Below are 19,427 nucleotides of genomic sequence, written 5' to 3'. Positions count from 1 at the left end.
TCTGTCCCTGGATCACCCCAGCCTTGAGCTCCCGGGGAGGAGGGATGATCAGGCCTATCAGGCATTTTCATCTGGGAAGAGGCTGAGTTAGCTCTTCAGAAAGAAACGACCCAGATACATGATGTTAACTTTCTCAAAAATTCCTCTCAACATTAGGCTACCACCATTTCTTTAATCTTTCTAGAAAACCTTTCTAGTCAGAGCTGTGCTCACCATCAGAACCCTTGGAAGAATTGCTTTTGCCTATAGGGGAAAAGCTACCTCTGTAGGCTGATATACCTGTTTTGACCAAACAGGGGGACTGGCTCATTCATGGATTCCTTTGCTAAATGTGAATTCTGCCTCAAACAATGAGAGAAATGGATGTGCATAGGACCCATTTCTGATGAATACACTGATGAACAGGTGCGGGACACTATTATTGTTTATTATCACATGTCTCAGATATACACACTGTCCTCCCATTGTTCATCGATTTGCTCGAGCAGGCAGCAGTAGCATCTCTATTGTGAGACTTGTTACTGTTTTTGGCATATCGAATATGTCACAGGGAGCTTGCCAGGCTTTGCTGTGTGGGCAGGATACTCTTGGTTAGCTTGCCGGGCTCTCTGAGAGGGGCAAAGGAATTGAACCTGATAGGCCTCGTGCAAGGCAAATGCTCTACTCGCTGTGCTATCGCTCCAGCCCAGATATACACAAGATGCAAGAATCAAACAGGCTTTAGAGATGATGGTACAATAAGGTAAATGAGAAACCAGTGAATACCCAGGTCTAAGAGGACACTAAACACAGAGGCAGGCCTGAGAGACCATAGTGGCTTTTTGATACTCAATAGTCACACAGTACCATGGAGTCTAATTATCAATGGATCTCTCAGGTGTACAATTTCACAAGCAGAACTTTTCTCTGCCCTAAACTATCTTTCCAAGAATATGCGCACAGCAAATAGCTTTGGCAGGCAGAAATAACATTTTTCTCTGGAACAATACCACCACCAAGAAACAAAGAAAAAATCTGAAAATAGAGTAAATGTCTCCCTCTAGGACAAAAAGGAATTTGTTTGCTGCCTGTAGTAAAAGATTTGGGGGTTCCTGAGCTGGATCGAGCAGCAGGTACATATCACCAGTTATCACCTGGGTCTAGTCATAAGTCCTTCTGGAATGGGTGGCTTGGGAAAGTGGGAAAAAAACACTCTTACTCTGGCAACCTTCGCTGCTATGAGGAAGCAAGTCCTTTGTCTCTGACCTAGGAGTTTCTTGTCTTCTGCCAACATTCATGAAACTGGGGCAAGTAAAATTATTAGCCACAAGTAGGGTAAGTCTTGGGCCCATCACAGTTGTGGACACTTAACTGATGGCCACATAAAAGCCTCCTTAAACAATCTTCTTATTATGGACCTCATCATAAGTACCTGAGCAAGAGTTATACTTTATTTTGTTTGGGGGCCACACATGGCAGTCTCAGGGATCATTCCTGGCTCTGCACTCAAGAATCAATTCTGGCATGCTCAGGGGACCAGATGGATGCTGAAGATTGAACCTAGTCAAAAAACATTGGATTTTCCCCCCTTACTATCTCTGAAGTCTGCATGCAAGGCAACCACCCTACCTACTGTGCTATCTATACTCCAAAAGACTTATGACTATTTGCTTAGGGAGGCCACACCTGGAGGTGCTAAGTGCTTAACCCTGGCTTTAAATTCAGAGATCACTCCTGAGCTCAGGGCACCATATGGAATATTGGGGATCACACCCCAGTCAGTTTTGTATAAGGCAAGCACCATATACCCACCATACTATCTCTTCAACTCCAAGACGCTTGACTGATGGTTTGAAATATGGTGCAAGAAACTATGTTGTAGGTAATCATAATTCCTAGTGTTTCCCTAAGTGGATGATACATACCTTGTGTATGTGTTGGGGGAGGCACAAGCTGGTGGAGGTACTAGCTTTTGGGTGCAGATGGGCAGGGGAGGGACAGAGCGACACCGTTTTCCTGCTTCTTTGAAAGAAAGGCATGCTGGGTGATTTTTTTTCTTCTGAAAAGGGGTCTATAGACCATATGTTTGGTGACCTCTGCTCTAGAACTAGGAAAAAATTGTAGAAAGTGGGGCTTTTCTTAATTTTTTCAGACTTGAGAGATAGTAAGGCAAAAAAATAATTCAATGTCTTAAAAACACACTCGAAGTTTCCCAGCAGACAGGAGCTTGGCCTTGAGTGGAGATCCTGAAGCATTCTGAGACAGGAGCTTGGCCTTGAGTGGAGATCCTGAAGCATTCTGCTCAATGGACTGACTGAATGGCATCAGTGGCAGCAGCGAGGAAAGGGGGGTGGGGCTGCAGCCACCCCAAGTCAGAGCATCACAATGATCTAGTTTCCCGTCAACTCGTGACATCCTGGGCAGGGGGCATCTGAGAGCTAAGCCAGGGTAGCCAATGATGACCGAAACTATTCCATTGCTGCTGTACCAGTGGGCAATAGGCTGCCTGCCGTTTTTGGCCTAGGCTATATGAATTAGGTCCTAGTCTTTTCAGCTGAGGGTTGGGACCCCACAGGATCACTTAATGAAATGTGGAGACATGCAAAAATTTCTTTAAAGTACATTTCTGATTACCAGTTAATGTTTGTTTTATATACCTATTTGATAGACCTGGGGATTCACATAAAAATGTCTCAGATGACAAGAGATTGTGAGTGGAAAAAAGTATAAGAAGTTCTGGATTAGGTTTACTCAGGCCAGAGTCTACAGCTTAAGGAGACACACAGGTTGTGTCTGAAAGGGACAAAGATGCTCAGCCAAGGACTAGTGACTGTGACAGTCACAGCAATAATGAGTAAGCCTGATACGAAAAAGGATTATTCATTTACGTGAACTGAGCATGAGTCAATTCTTGATCTTTTATTGCACAGTTGGTTTTTTTTGTTGTTGTTGTTTGTTTGTTTTTGCTTTTTGGGTCACACCCAGCGTTGTACAGGGGTTACTCCTGACAGTGCTCGGGGAACCTATGGAATGCTGGGAATTGAACCCTGGTCAGCTGCATGCAAGGCAAATGCCCTACCTGCTGTGCTATCACTCCAGTCCCTTATTGCACAGTTCGAAGGATTGGAAAAGCTTGAGAAATTTTCCTCTTTGCCAGTATTCTAAATGCTAGGATCAGTGAGAGAAAAATAAGTATACCATGCCTATCATCGCTGCAAGGCTTTCAGGTTCATGCTGGAGAGTAAGCCATGACCATGACCATGACCATGACCATGACATGTGACTTCTCTGAGGCCAAACAATAGGAGACTTGGAAAAAACTAGGAATCCTACTAGGTTAAAAAAAATAGCTGCTAAATATATTTTTCCTGCCACAAAAATTAACACAGCATGGTAAAAATTTAAATGTGTCTCTGAAGTACATGGCCCAATATGTTCTAGGTCATGAGTTAAATTCATCATCTCTGTCATCCAGTCCCCAATCCCTACCCTGTGTCACCCTAGTAGCTCGTTTAGGCCTCCACCACTTGTCCAAGCATCATGGGTGTTATCTCTATAAAAGATGCATCTCTAAAGTGTTGTTTCTATGCAGTATGGTAAGTACTGAGCTAAAAATCAAAGAGGACCTAGCAATCTGTAAGTTTTCACGGCTGCATTAGTAGTGAAAGACACTTGTAAATTCTTGTTAATAGATTTCTTCTACTGGAAATGTCCTAGACTCAGGAGAAACTCAATTGTGTGAGCCAGGGAGCAAAGAAGAAATGTGTCTCTAACATGTACAGGAAATGAAGTTCAGTTCTGAGCACCCTACAAGGATTACAACTACCATCTAATTTTCTTTTCTTTTTTTGTTTTTGGGCCACACTTGGTGGTGCTCAGGGACTGCTCCTGATAATGCTCAGGGGACCATATGGGATGCTGAAGTTCTAACAGGGGTTGGCCACATGCAAAGCAAGTGCCTTACCTGCTGTACTGCTGCTCCAAGTCCCAACCATCTAATTTTCAAAGCAGTGGTTTCTCACTTTATTTCCATGATATAGGTAACTTAGACCTTGCATCAATTGGGAAATAGGTGCTATTGCTGTTTCCCAACAGCAATAGAGAGATGTAGATTCAAGGCAAGGCAAACGCCCTACCCGCTGTGCTATAGCTCCAGCCTAGAACTCCGGGTTTTGATCCTCACACGCAACACCTCTCAGGGCATCATGGTACCAGTTTTTGTGGACTCACAGTATTGCCACTCCTTTACTTATCTTCTCCTCAGCATCTATAAAAATTGAGGCTGTGTGTATAGATGTAGATTATTGTACATTCCTTTCTCAAGAATAATCACCTCAAAGAATTTTATCTCAATAAAACACAGTCCCCTTTCCTCTGATGAGTGAAAATTATAAATTTGTTTACAAAGTCACGCTAAAATAATAGAAAATAAGTTTATTCGGTAGATATTCTGATGTATAACACAGCAGGGCTCTGTAAAAAATAAGCAAAATCTAATGAAACACATAAATGATGAGAGAGGGCATTCCCTGTTCTACACTTGAGCTGACTGTCTCCACTAATCACCAACCCGTGCAAATGAGCACACATGTACATGGCTATTGCTCATGTGGGCCTGAGCTTCGCAGAGAGGAAAAATATTCAGACCATCACCACTAAGTCTAGGCTGTATTGGGACAAACATCTGCTATGAGCCACAAAAGGGCCAGATGGAAAATAATTCAAGCACAGACTGACTTGGTGTTGGGGGCAGTGGCGTATTTTATACAAAAGTTATAGCAGATTTAGTTGGGAAAAGTTTGGGCTGAAAGATCTCAGTAGATGGCTTAGGATGCTATTGCTGGCGTGTGTGTGTAGGAGGTGGGGAGTGGGGGACAGCTTGTGTGTATATTAGTTTTTTTAATCATTATCCCTTCCTTCTTTCAAGATAAATTTTGTAAAAGAAAGGAGAGGTAAAGACATGTTTAATGTTTTCATATATGCTGCTATTCAAAGTTCCCCAGAATGTAAGTAAATGGTCTATAATCCTAAGGTATATAAAAGTAGTACTGTAGCACTGACCTCCCATTGTTCATCAATTTGCTCAAGCGGGCACCAGTAACATCTCCATTGTGAGACTTGTTGTTACTGTTTTTGGCATATCGAATACACCACAGGGAGCTTGCCAGGCTCTGCTGTGTGGGTGGGAAACTCTTGGTAGCTTGCTGGGCTCTCCAAGAGGGACAGAGGAATCGAACCTGGGTCAGCTGCATGCAAGGCAAATGCCCTACCCGCTATGTTATCACTCCAGACCATATAAAAGTAAATATCAAAGAGTTGGGGTCAGAGAGATCAAGTACTGGAGTTAAGGTGCATGTCTTGTGTCTCACCAACCCTAGATAGAATCCCCAGTACTACCTAGGGTCCCCCTAGCACTTCCAACAGTCACCCAAAGCCAGGAATCACCCCCTGAGCACCAGCAGGTGTGGTCTACTGGCAATACCAAATATTCATCTATTTGGGAGGTAAACATGTAGCTCTGAATATCAGCCTCAATTTTTATAGATGCTGAGGAGAAGATAAGTAAAGGAGTGGCAATACTATGAGTCAACAAAAACTGGTACCATGACGCCCTGAGAGGTGTCATGGGTGAGGATCAAAACACAGAGTTCTGGAGCTGGAGTAATAGCACAGCGGGTAGGACGTTTGCCTTGTACGCAGCCGACCCGGGTTCGATTCCCAGCATCCTATATGGTCCGCCGAGCACTACCAGGAGTGATTCCTGAGTGCAAAGCCAGGAGTAACCCCTGAGCATCACCGGGTGTGACTCAAAAAGAAAAAAGAAAAGAAAAGAAAAAAAAAAGAAAACCCAGAGTTCTACTCTCAGGGTGTGCCAATAAGATCTGAAGCCAGTCTCTCCTCTCGGTGAATCACTGTAAATGAGAATAGCATTATCCTTAACTTCATGACAAGAGATTAAATAGCTGCATTTGGGGGGCGGGGGCGGGGGCGGGGGCTGGGCACACGGAATCAAAAAAGGATTATTATCCTTTCCTTCCCTGAGGAGAATAAAAATGTGAGTCTAGGCTGGCACGTGTGGACCATGCAGCGCCAGGTGCTCTGCACAGAACATCTGCATGGGCAATTATAGGGTTTATTCTTCCTCCAGCTGTTGGAATACTGCAAATGTTAGGGATAAGCAAAAAGATGCTTTGAACATTTGACAATGGGGCCTGCTTTAAAAACCCGATCTATGACTTGGAAGCTAGCAGAAAGTTTCCAAAGAAGAGAAGCACACCAACCAAGACTAAACCTTTCTGTCATACTGGCTGGCATTCCATCATTGGAGCCAAGGCCCTCAACTCAGAAGGAAGTTTCAGCTGTTCTTTGGAGCCCACCCACTTGCTGCATTGCTTCTTATTTGCTTATAATTTCCAAGTGCATAATTCAGTTATCTATGATGACAATACTTGGTTTAGAATACTTGGCTGGTTCCAACTGATGTGGATGATAGTTGCTTAACATGCAATAGACACATTTTCTAGATTCCGAGAGACATTGATCTTGACTTTTTTCTTTTTAGGGAAAGCAGACATACCATGCAATTTTATTAATTTGTAATTATGTCTAAATTCAAGGCCACTGTTCATTTTTCACATACAGCCTATCACTTGCATTTCAAACATTGCCTCTATTCTTCTCTTCTCAGCAAAGAAAACAACATTTGTTATTTGTCTTTCTGAAAGATACTGAAATCACTTCTTTTTCCCAAGTGCACTTTATATATATCCAAAATAATCATCTGCTGTGTTCTGATTAAAGTTTCCAACACTCTGCTTTTATTTGGAAAGAGGAGAGAAAGGCCTCAAGCTTGACTGGCTACAACAACAACAACAACAACAGGAACTTGACAAATTGTCCTTTTGCCATAAGCAAGCATCAAGTAGATTTTAAAAAAATGCAAGAAGGAAAAATATTTATAGATGCTGGCAATTGCCTCTCGGCTTGGGGCTGTTCTGAATTTCATAGTTTAGACAACCATTCTATAGAAACGTAGGAGGTACAGCTTTTTCAGTGAAAGGTCCCGAGATGAAGTATAGAGGCACAGCTTTGCGAGAGCATATTTCTCATACAGCACCGGGACTGCTGGAGAACAGTCTGTTTTTCTGCTTTTCAGAATTTCAATATTTTAAGAGCAACATTACTCAACTCTGACCGAGCCATCTGCTTGGGACCATCTTCCCTGGCTTGGGGAGCACAGGAACTGCATGTGAAGGAAAGCTGTGGTGGAAAGGAAAGCCAGCCTCCTCTTGGGGAGTGAGCCCTGGGCCCCGAGAGCCAGCAGAGAATTGGACAGAGCAGATGGTTTGGTTACATCCAGTTCTGCTGGGGTCGTGGAGTCCTGCCTTGTTTAAATTAAACTTTACACCAGATTTAGCTAACCCTCTGAGAGTTAAACGCCGAGTGTCTCTGTTGTCCTTGGTTGGCTTAGTCTACACGAAGTTGCAAGCCATAACACTGGCTTCAACAAACAGAGTTAGTGGCAGGGTTAGTCAACATGCATTGTTAGGCCCCTGCACCCAGGAGCCGTCCTCTCTGTTAATGAGAAAGAAACTGGACCAACGGTTTGTAAAGCAAGCAGAAAAGCAGCTGATGCTCCCAGGCTGCAGCGCACAGAATTGCTATTTTTCTCCAAATAAAGCAAAGATGACAGGGAATTTCTACAGCGAGAGACCGTCTGTCTGTACACAAACCTCTACACCCACACCCCAAACCATGTGCCAGTTATCTTTACTATTTCCAGTGATTTTCTTCTTCAACATTAACTTATTTTCACCAGGTTCACATTCATTTTTTTTTCTCTACTTGCTTTGCCTTGCTTCCCCCCACCCCTCTTCTCTATTGATTTAATTTAAACCAGACCAACAATTCTCAGGGGGTAAAGAACACTGAAAAGTAGTGACTTTATTGGACCAGTCGAATAAATAAATAATAGCAAAATTAGAGAATACTAATTCAGTGTGGTTTAGGGTAAAAGTGTCAATGAACGTCTGAGTCTCAGTATTCTCCCTTTTCAATGATCTTATGCCGGTCAGGTTCATAAACAGTTTGTGTTTGCACAGAAGAGCCTCTGAAGACAACGACATCACCCTCAGCGGCCCGGGTCAGTCTTGGCTCCCCCTCTGGGGCTTCCGGTGTTGCTTTGCACATAGGACAGCTCCTAGTGCCCAGAAGCAGCCTGCCGGGTGTTAATAAACCCACCAGTTGTCACTCTGCCTCCCACCCTGCTCTCCCAACTTACCTGTCGGATGCTGCAGTGCTCCTGGGGAGGAGGAGGAGGAGACCCCAGGAGCCTCCTGGGAGTCAGGAGATGAAGGGCTTTGGCTCAGAGGGGTGCAAGCAGCCGGGGCTGCGGGGGAGGTCAGGTCCAAGGAGAGGTCAGCTCGGCCCTGGCTCGCAGTCCGGCTCCTCAGCTCCTTCCCGTGGGCCTCAGCTGCCAACTGCTCCAAGTACTTGTATCTGAAAGTGAAATTCCAAAGGGTTTCCGTAAAAAGAAAGAGGAGCCCGTGGCTGATGCTTGTTTATGGATGAAACACCTGCAGAGTGAGCTGGTTTCCTGATGCACAGAGCACGGCGCAGGGCTGGCTGGAGGGCCAGTCTGCCAAAAACATCCAGCACAGCCAAGATGCTAATGATTAAAAATCCCGCATCATTCATAACCAAACAAATTGGGGGAAATGGCAACATCACAGTCTCCAGACACTGGATCCCTGCTGCAGAATCCTATTCTGTGCGTTCAGGAAGCATTTGTACAAATAAGCAAAGCAGCAATAATGACCATCAAAAAAGCCCAGCGGTGACAGCTGAGAACCACACGTCTTCAGAGCTCACAGCTGTGAGATGGGAGGGTTCCTCGGGGCACGGAGAAACTATGCCCCCCAAATACCAAAAGGAACTGTTGGACGAAGCCCTCTCTGAATTTCTGAACCTGCTTCAATGCGAGCAGCAATGTGGCTGGAATTCACTTTGTTCTCTCGGTGTCGACCATGGAAACTTTTTTATATTCTAAAATATTTCTGAGTAGGACTCAGACATCCAATAGCTCGAACCTGACGTCACATATAGTTTATTCATCAAAGTCAGTTTAAAAGAACAAAGATACATCTGTTTTGCATTTCAGGCAGGCAGAGGCCACTAACTGTTTATTAAGACCAGCTACCAATCATATTCCTCATAGTGCGCTTTATAGATCAGACCAAAATAACTTTGAAATATGTGCCTCTTCCAGATGTCTGCTAATTTTACCCACCATTATTTGTTCAGAAATAAATTTATGAATTCAGCTGTAGCAGGTCTCTGATTGTTTTACCCTCCACTAAACTTCGAAACAGCTCATTCAAGACCCTCACTCACATCCATCAGGAAACACAGCTTCATTCCCACCCGGTGGGCCGACCCCCAACTCACCACCCCACCCCACCCCACACAGCACTCCCCATCTGTGCAGATAAGGCAGACAGTGCACATGGAGAGAAGGAGAACCTTTGCATACCGTGTGTTTGCAAAAGCATGCACTTCTTCCTCCAGCCATCCTGCAGGTAAATGGGGCTCGTCACCCTTCTGCAGTCTGCCCTGGATGCCCGGCTCACAGGCACATCACCCACAGCGGGGCCTGTCCTGACCACCGCAGCTGGAAGTGATCTGGGCCTTGCCTCTGAACTCATGTCGGATATGTAGCCCATTCAACTAGGATGGCATTTTACATTTACTGCCCGGCATGGCCAGGCAGCTTTGCATCTGTGGATGTCTGTTTTCAACAAGCAGATAATAGGATTTCTGAGAATAGGAAGATTACCAGCCTCGGTTCTTTCCCTTGGAATCATGTGTTTGTCGGCACTCAGCAGGCAGCTGAGCTGGCAGGAGGATACCTACAAAGCGCCCCTCACCCCTAAGTGCAGAGGTCAAGTCACTGCCCAGGAGACCCAGGAGGCAAAGGCTCCTGGGCAATATCACTTTCTCCCGAGTGGGCTGAATTTCCTGGGAATCTGCTTGCAGGGCTACCTCTGACACTAGGTTCCTCTCCACAGGGGGAAGAAGGGGCTGTAGAAAATCTGGACTTCCCTTGCCAACAACATCCCCCCTCCAAAGCTATGTGGAATCTCAAAAAAAAAAAAAAGGTATTTGTAAACTTCATTCAGATCAGTAGAGAGAAACCACCTGACCGTGGAAGAGGCAGAGATCTCGGAAGAATGCGCAATCCTGAGGGCCCCACTCAAAGTCCCATCAGAAACACATTGTAGTCAGAGACAGATGGACAGACGTAGAAGGACTGCACTCATTTGTGGAATATAAAGTGATATAATAGAAGACTAACACCTAAGGACAGTAGAGCTAAGGACCAGGAGGATCGCTCCATGGCTTGGAAGCCAGACTCATGGGCTAGAGGAAAAGGCAGTGGAGACGGAGAAGGGACCACTAAGTTAATGATGGTTGGAGGGATCACTCGGGATGGGAGATGCGTGCTGAAAGTAGACCAAGGACCAAACATGGTGGCCTCTTAGTATCTGTATTGCAACAACAATTGCCACAATGCCCCAAAGTAGAGAGAGAGAGTAAGAAGGAATGTACCTGCCACAGAGGCAGAGGATGAGATGGGGTGGAGGTGGCGGAAGGAATACTGGGAATATTGGTGGTGGAAAATGTGCACTGGTAGAGGGATGAGTGCTTAATCATGACTGAAACTTAATCATGAAAGTTTGTAATCAACTCTCATGGTGATTCAATAAAATAAATAAACAAATAAAATTAGATAATGGGTCAAGTTTAAAAAAAATAAAAAGAAACACATTGTAAGGAAGACAGTAGTAATGCTTGGAAAGACCAAGTCAGGTATACTCAGCAACCCTGATGGAGCACAAGTGTCTCCACAGAGTCCTTCAGAGAGGAGGAAAGGGTAGTTGGAGGTAGTGTACAGGACCTGCCGGCTCCCCAAGAGGGCCCCCCCTGGGCAGGAGACAGCAATCAAACACAGAGCGCTCGGGGAGGTAGTGTTGGCGGAGGAAGAGGGTATCCCAGCAGGACGAGCCTTTGTGGACTTCATTGCTGCAGGTTCAGCCCTGGTGTAGCCTCTCCACAGCCCTCCCCAGGGCAGCCAAAACGTCCTGCCCATTGAGCTAGGGCTGCTCATTCCAGAGTCTGGGTGAACAGGAGTCCAAGGTCATATCTATGTGCCCCTCCTTTTCAAGGGTCCATGATGCCTGGGAAGAGTCAGGGCTTTGATATGAACAGAATGGTCCTGAGGATGTTCAGGTGATACAGCTGGCCATGGAGAGGTCTAGACGCTTGTGTGAGGTGTAGGAAATTTCACTGCTACTGATAAAGTTCTGGAAACGGGTAGATGACCATATGAATGGACTTAACTGCATGCTGGCTGCACTCTGGTTAAAATGGTAAGTGTTAAATGTTTTATATGTTTTGCTACAACAACAACAACAACAAAAATTAAGTGGCAGTTGCAGGGAGGCCTGGCTGTTGAGAGTCACCAAAATGTCCTTAAAAAGCAGTAGCAGAGCCTGGAAGACAGCTCCAAGGGCTGATGCTTGCTAGCTGGAGGCGGGGGTTCAAACCCAGAACTTTACTCTCCACCTCGCACTGCCGAAGCGATGCCCAGTCCTCTCCAGCAGTGCTGTCAGCGGTGAGGGTGGCAGCCACCTGGCATAGAGGAGCCTTTCAGCTCACATAATGACTATCACATGTCCCTTGTTGTGACTCCATCGTCCGTCCCCCAGACACTGTGAGTCCATCTGTGTACCAAGCACTACATTTTCTCTCTGCAGACAACAGTGCCATGAGAAGGGGGTTCACCCCTGCCACCTTCCTCTAAACATTCCCATGTATCCCACCTCAGTTCAGAGCTGTGTGTACACTCATCCATCTTTTCATTGTTTATTGAACATTTGTCAAGTGCTGTCAGGTGCTAAGAACTGCAGTAGGTGCTAGAGAATTTAATAATAAACAAGGACACCCCAACCCTCCAGCTCACAGTTCGGAGGGAGGGTCAGACCAACCAACCTCTGCAAGGAGCTCAGTGCCCATCAGGGGGATGGTGGCAGCCTGGTACTATGTAGCCCTGAGTTCCTACGCAGGCCCATTCTCTTCTCATGGGGCACTATACAAACCCTGACTCACTTAGATTAGCCTCACTTAGGATGCTTTTCCCTGCCATCCTTCTGCTTAGACCTTTCATTAAACCAAGACCTGGCTCCTTGAAGTTCTATCCTGTCCCCATACCTGTTCACAAACTGCCTTATACATCAGTTTTCCTGCATGCTTTCCAAAACCTTAGCCCAGTGCCCATCTTTTCCATGTACTGTATTCCTACACCACCCCCCCCCCCACCCACCACCGTCTCCTGCTTTATGGAAAGTATGTCCACTCACCTTGCCCTCAACCCCAAAGTGTCCCCAAATTTGATATAATTTCTCACTTCATCTTAAAAACATTGTGAATATTGCTGCAAAAAATCATAGAAGTCTTTCTTATAATATTTAGAAAAATTAGAAATAGCAGTCTAACAGAAATGGACTCTGTAACATTGTCAATAAAGAAGTGTAAAAGTATGGCATGAAATGACAAAATAAATCAAAATAATGCCAACTGTGTCTGAATGGCCATTCCATCCTCATCTTGTTGCATTAGAATCAGGGGTCTCAATATTCTCGATTGGAGCTCTGGGCTCTTTTCTAAGTCTTTATAATAAGAAAGGGACCTGGAACCCAGCAAATTTTCTTGGGTCTATCTCAAAGAGCTAGCGTGAGTCTTTTTCCCTTTATTGGCTTCTCTTTCCACCTCTTATCTCCGTGAGTTTCCCCTTCCACTTCCACTTCCATTTCCAGTTTTACTTGGAAGTTTTTCAGGCTCACTAGGCACCCCCAGCAGCATCCAGAACAGAGGTGAGAGTGTATCTTCCTGCTTCCATCTCTACCAGGAAATTCAAGACGCAAAGTAACAAAGAAAAGTGAATGGTCCAAACCAGAGGAAAATTCCTGGCAGCTTTCCAAGCCTCTGGGCTTTAGGGAAGGGTCTAATGTTGGGGTCATGGTGAAACTGTCTTCTGTACCAAGCGAGGTGGCCAGAGCAAACAGTGGCATGGGAGTTAGGGCCAGGGCAGAATACAAGAAAAGAGTGACAAATGCCTTTGCACAAGTATCAAAAATAAGTAATGTTCTACTTTGGACAAATAGAGCAGCACATAATACCCCAAAGAGGTAGTCTTTCTTTGATGGTTTGGAAAATGTGGAGGTCAATCTGAGTCAATTCATAGCATCTTAACATCTCCCCAGGACCTCTCAAGCCTCGCCTGTGTACACATAACCAGACGGTCATGTTATTAAGAGTTTTTTTTTCAAGAAGTACAGAATCTGGAAAAATGTTTTAAAAATGAGATAAAGTTTGACTGCTTAAGCCTGAAAAGTCAACAGCATTTTTTCAGTAAAGGTATATGTCATGTCTTCTAATGTCAAAACCAGCCTCTCGTTAAAGAATAGACATTTCTTTGTTTCTTGACCAGCATCGTTCACTGCTGGCCACAAGTAGTTATTAGGATGGCAATAATGTAACTGAACATTGAAATGAAAGCAATGCCATAGTTTTGTTTATGAGGCTGACTTAAGCATCTAATTTTTTAATTGAACACAGGCTGTCTGGGTTCTTCCCTGTCTCAGACTGTCCTAATCGATTTAGCTGATGGTGTCTAAAAAAAAAAAAAAATTAGCACAATTCCTCTTTTTCACTGGCATGGTTCAGAGATTGTTAGGTTCCAAACAGGCTCTGCAAAATCGACCTTGCCATCTTGCCATGCGGTAACGCCACCTGGTGGTAGAAGGCCTAACTACAGGGTTTATGGGGTAAGCATCGGTCTTTTGTTGCTTTACTTCCCCAAATAGTTTTTTAAATTTTTACCTACCTGTGTCGGACACTGAATCCAGGATCTAACTTTGTAAATTGTAAAGAGAGTCAAAACACCGTTCCATGGAAATGAACAAACTCGTTTTTTTTTTTTGGCTTAATATTTCAAAGGAAGCTCATCCAGTCACTAGTTCCTTCCTATGGGGCTTGGGGGTGGGGGTGGGTGCAAGGGACTGGGAATCAGGCATGAGTGTCCCCCAGTTTTGGAATGGGGTAGAGTTAGAGAGTTAGTAGGGAGACAGGTATGCGATCATACACATCCAGTGAGCGTTTCAGCCCCTTCTGGCAGCTCAGGTAGTGAGTGCCTGGCTCAAATATTTGTTGAAGGAATGATGAATGAACAAAGGACCTGCAAGTGCATGGCAGGGTTAGTCAGGGTGATGCAGGCTCAGTAAGTTAAACTAATGTGCTCTTTTGAGAAGACTTTTGGACGACCACACAAATTTATTTCACACTTGTGATGTCACTCAATAATAAATCTGTATGATTCCGGAAAATGTAGGAAAACAAGACACTTTCTTCTCCCAAATGCCAAGGTCACAGGTATGGTAAGTGCAGGTGTGCAATGAACACAGTCCCCCGCCCTGCCTGGTGGGTTCAAAGGGAAACCCCAAGCGATTAGTCACAATGGGTAAGAAAAGGTATACCAACCTTTCTTCTCGTGCTTGTCTTTGCTCTTCTCTTTTGTCTAAATACTCTCGGCTAATAGAAATATGTGAAACAAAATGAGAAGTAACAGAATTAGATGCTCATAACACTGCCAATGTATTCACTGACTAACACGAACACCCATGATTGTTTCAGGAATGGAGGATCTGTATTTGAATGTTGTTTATTTTTTTAATAACAAATGCTATGCTTTAAGGGTACTAAATATGATAGATTTTCTGTAAAATCACAGGGGTAACTGAAAACACAGGATTCCTGGCTTCCCTCAGAGCCACTCAGAGTTACTCTGCAGAGAAATTATATTTGGGGGCTAGGGAAAAGAAATATTCAAAAGGTTAAACAACAAGCAAACCAAGGCAATTTTAGGCCATAGCTTTTAGAGGCGATTAACATTCAGTCAAATTCTACAACATCCACTCAGGTTCAAGTGCTTTGGCCATTTTGTGTTGTGGTCCAGTTTGGACACTGCTGCGAATGCCAGGATACTTTCTCTGCATCCCTAACATTCAGATTTTACACAGAAATCACTGAACACTCTTGCTTTCTGCACTTTTGTTTGTAAGCACTCATGAGATGCCCAGTTACATCCAATGTTAATCTTGTTTTTCTGTTCCTATTGGTAATATCCCAGCCCAAATCAAAGTTAAGTCTGTGCGGTCAGTCACTTCTCAGTAGAACATTTATTTAAAAAAAAATAATGACATAGGGCTTTTCCACGCTGGACCTCAAAATCATAAAATAAACATGCATGTATATAGTACATGTTTAATATAGCTTATTAATTTTAGAGAATTAACAGTAGTATATGACCTGTGGAAAATATCAGGATTCCTTTCTGGAGAACAATTAATTTTCCAGGGTCTCTTAAATGACAAATGGAAGGTTTAGGATCAAGACAGCAAGAGGATGTTTTTGAAGACAGTTCAGTCAGCTCTGATCCTCTTTCTGATAATTAGATCTACAAGCACACAGCTTCATATATGCATATTATTTATTATTCCTTTTACATACATGTTTGTAATAACAGTTTTGAAGTCTTTGATAATAGTCTAAGCTAAGATCTTTCGTATTTAATGTACATTTATTTTAATAGTACTCTGTATTATAAGGTAATTTTGGATGGCATTCTCTACATTTTAAAGTTTTCAATGAGATTCTGGATCCTATTTATATTTTGTAAAGAACAGAAACAATCTTTTAAACAACCAACTAGATTAGGTTCAACCTCTAAATTCGAACTACCTCCCAGTAATGGCTCCAACACAAATTGGCTCTCAAATTGGTCTTTAAATATTTTTAGTGCTATTCATATCATTCATATCAGGCCCTTGTGCACACTCCCCAGTGCTCCTTAGCCTAAGTGGCGTTCCACGCTGGCCTTGTCTGCAAAGCCTCAGCTATGCTGTTTAGAGTTGGAGTTTCATGTACACAAACCAACAAGGAGCTCAGGCGTGCTCTCTGGAGTTTGTATTCTGTGTGACTTTCTCTCATTGCTGGGTGCCCTTAGATCTCCGTTTCTTGTCTTCAGCCAGAAATCATGGACTTCGTTTCTCTTGATCTACTACATACTCAGGGAATTCTATCTGCATTTAGAGTTTTGCAGCGGGAGAATACAGAAAGGAAAATGATGATTTGCCTGTGGCACTGGTTCCTGGCTATTCTGACCAGAAAGGAAGGATTTTTCCTCCTCAGAGCTGAAGCTGTTTGTGTGGACACCACCCCATCCCAGTAATAATACAGTCAGAGGGTTAGGGTCAGCAAGAAGATAAAAATGTAAGAACACAGGACATTTCTTCACTCTGGCCCTTAAAAATTTCCTTTTGCTAATGAGAGAGAGAGAGAGAGAGAGGTCTTTGATGGTTCAGAACACATTAGGGACATGCTTCCACCTGCCTCTGCATATAGGCCAGATGGTATTTAAGTGGGGAAGCTATTAAACATTCACTGGTTTGGTGGAAATGTGAAGACTAATCTTCTTGCCCAATCCCCCCACTCCCTCCTGAGGCATTCTCTCCATGGTTTATGACTGAATTCAGCAATGCAGTGGAAGAGACAGAAAGGAGTATGCCGACTCCATTTTTCTTAGAACTGATACTGTGGAACTAGAGAGATAGCATAGCAGATAGGGTCCTTGTTTGGCACACGGCCAACCTGGGTTCAATCCCCACACCACATGTGGTTCCCTGACCTCTGCCAGGAGTGACTGCTGACTGCAGAGCCAGGAATAAGCCCTGAGTGCCACCGGGCGTGACCTCCAAACAAAAACAAACGAGAAAGAATCTGTACCATTTTGGAAAAGGTTTTCAATCAAAATCTTTAGGTGCACAGGCTAGACTCTGAATTTTCCATGTGTTTCAGTTATATTCTCTGCAGCTATTTGGCAGTAAAATATGCAAATGCCTCAGAAAGCCCTAAATCAGGAAGCATTTAACCTGATCCAGTGGTTTTACAAATTGGTCTGTCCAAAAGTGACAACTTCCGGAGGTGCCTCTTGAGAAATGGCGCATATAGTGCTGGTATTATTTGCTAGTGACACAATCATGACAAACGGAAAGTGCTAGTTTGCTTCCTGCAGCCCTTTAACCCTGCAAAGCCAGAGTTTGACCATTTAAAGATTCCATATATTTTTTCCTGCTTCCTCAAAAAATGCTATTGAGCCCATGAACTCTCACTGACAACAGTTGACATTCTTTGCAGGAATTAATGGAAATATTCTTTGCCAAAGAAACTGTTCTGAAGAAATGGAAGCGGACATGAGGTGAGAAAGGAAAAGAAGAAAAAGTGGAGAGGCTATAGTGGAGAGGCTTAGGGAGATGAATAAGGGAAAGAAGAGAAGGGGAACTGAAAAGGAAGGGGCAGAACGAGGGAAGGAAAAGTAGAGTGACAGTAGACAGAAGGAAATGAGGAAAGACACAGCAAGTGTTTTATTCCATAAAGTCCAGGAAAGGAGTGGAAGAAGGGGAGCAGGCTGAAGGGACCCTGGATGCAGCAGGGGTAGGAAACCAAGGTCTGGACCTGGAACGGGTCACACCCAGCTACACATTCTTGGAGCTGGACAGAGGCCAGGAAGACGAGCTTAGGAAAACGGGCAGGTAGTCAGCACAGGCCTTTTTCTCCACAGAGGACGAGAGATTATTTCTAAATATACGCACTACAGATTGTTACAGAGAGAAGAAGCAAAGCAGAAAGTGGGAAAGTTCTTTTATTTTCCCCCCAGGCATCCAATAAAAATAGAATAAAACAGGACTAGCTTTAGGGGGAAGTAGCAAATTAAGTTAAGACAATTAAGTTCACTGTCTTCAGGAAGGTCTGGACAAGACCATTTTAGATAACGGAAGACCTAAGAATACACAGGTCCTTAATTGCATTTAGCTGCCTGTGCTTCCTGCCATATGGTTAGAGAGAACGACTCCAGAACAAACCAGATGTACCCTATTCCAGGTAATTCTTGCTCTTCCTGAAAGAGAAAGAGACGGAATCTGAAGCAAACACATTACTTTCTAACTCCTGAGCACCGGGACTGACCATCACCGAGACTGACGAAAGCTCATGCTCTGATTTTTCAATTTATGATGTTCGAAGGTTTAGAATGCACTTACTTGAACTTGTTTCTTTCTTCCCGTTCTATTCTCTGCAGCCGTTCTTCTCTCTCCTGCCGCCGTCGCTCTCTCTCAGCTGCCAAGGACTCTTGGTGCTGCCTAAAGGATGATGTGAGAAGACCACTTGGTGATGACCTAAAGATACAATGGGTTGATTTCCTTAGTGGCTGGGCATGTGATTACAAGGGCTGAAATAGGAATCCATAAGCTCCTGCTCAGGGCTGAGGGTCTGCTAGTTTCCGTGTAGCACGGGGGGGAAAAGACAGTGTCTCATAGCTCTGTTTCAGGATCTTCGTCTGTAAATAAAGGTAAGTCACCAGTTTCAAGTGCTTGGAGAACCAACAGGTACTAATGTATATAAAACATCAAGCATGATGCTGGGCACATAAACAGTCAATAATGGGGCTATTCTCCAAAAGTGGAAGGGAGGAGAGAAGAGGGGTGAGGGGAGAAAGAAAGAGAGAGGGGGGAGAGAAGCGCCTGCTATAGAGACAGGTTTGGGGGGGGCAGGAGGGAAAATGAGGACATTGTTAGTAGGAAATGGGACACTGGGAAAGGGTAGGTGATGGAACACTGTATGACTGAAACCCAATCATGAACAACTTTGACTGTGTATCTCATGGTGGTTCAATATAAATTAAAAAAAATTAATTAAAATAATGGAGCTACTTTTTCCAAAAGCCATTCAGGCAAAGCACCTAAATACATTTCTTTCCTCACTCCTTTCCCCTACCCCATATGTATGGGTATAGCTGTCCACATCTCTAAGTCTATAACGCACACCCATGCCACATATTTTTTAATGGTCTGTGGTAAGACTCTGATGACCTGTAATAAATATTGCATCTAAATCTGTAAAGATATTTTGCCATACACAAACTTCTCAATATGACACCTTTGTCATTATACAACAAGGCTTGGAGTGACAGTTGATCAGAAAAGGCAGAGAATTCAGGACATTTCATGCAAGGTGTAGGCATGTCCAACACAGCATGTTCAAAGGACATTCCAGGGTTCTGGTTACTTTTCGGGACTGACCACTCAAGAAGGCGAAACAGAGGTTTGCTATGAGAGGCCTCAGTGAGGGTGTCAGAGGAAATGTTATCAGGAAAGTTGGTGGGAGAAGGGAAAATTAGGCAACCATAAAAAGTAAAGGGGCAAGGGACTGGAGCAATAGTAAAGCTAGAAGGGCATTTGCCTAGCATGTGGCATACCAGGGTTCTATTCCCAGTA

At 44.0% G+C, this 19,427-nt stretch overlaps 1 protein-coding gene across 9 annotated transcripts in view; it reads right to left on the bottom strand.

The window, feature by feature from the left end:
• Positions 1 to 19,427, bottom strand: part of FHOD3 (formin homology 2 domain containing 3) — a 476,176-nt gene that overhangs the window by 70,792 nt on the left and 385,957 nt on the right. For 5 of the 9 annotated variants that reach the window (XM_056137948.1, XM_056137949.1, XM_056137953.1 and 2 more), the window contains 3 exons: positions 18,195 to 18,329; positions 14,578 to 14,628; positions 8,261 to 8,478 (listed from right to left, as the gene is read on the bottom strand). In XM_056137948.1, coding sequence (XP_055993923.1) covers positions 8,261 to 8,478; positions 14,578 to 14,628; positions 18,195 to 18,329 — 404 coding nt within the window. The remainder of the gene's footprint in view (positions 1 to 8,260; positions 8,479 to 14,577; positions 14,629 to 18,194; positions 18,330 to 19,427) is intronic. The other 4 variants (XM_056137951.1, XM_056137956.1, XM_056137950.1 and 1 more) reach the window with 3 other exon arrangements.

Source organism: Sorex fumeus, unplaced genomic scaffold, assembly GCF_029834395.1.
Source record: "Sorex fumeus unplaced genomic scaffold, SorFum_2.1 ptg000128l, whole genome shotgun sequence".
Taxonomy (NCBI): domain Eukaryota; kingdom Metazoa; phylum Chordata; class Mammalia; order Eulipotyphla; family Soricidae; genus Sorex; species Sorex fumeus.
This window is presented reverse-complemented; position numbering and strand designations above follow the sequence as displayed.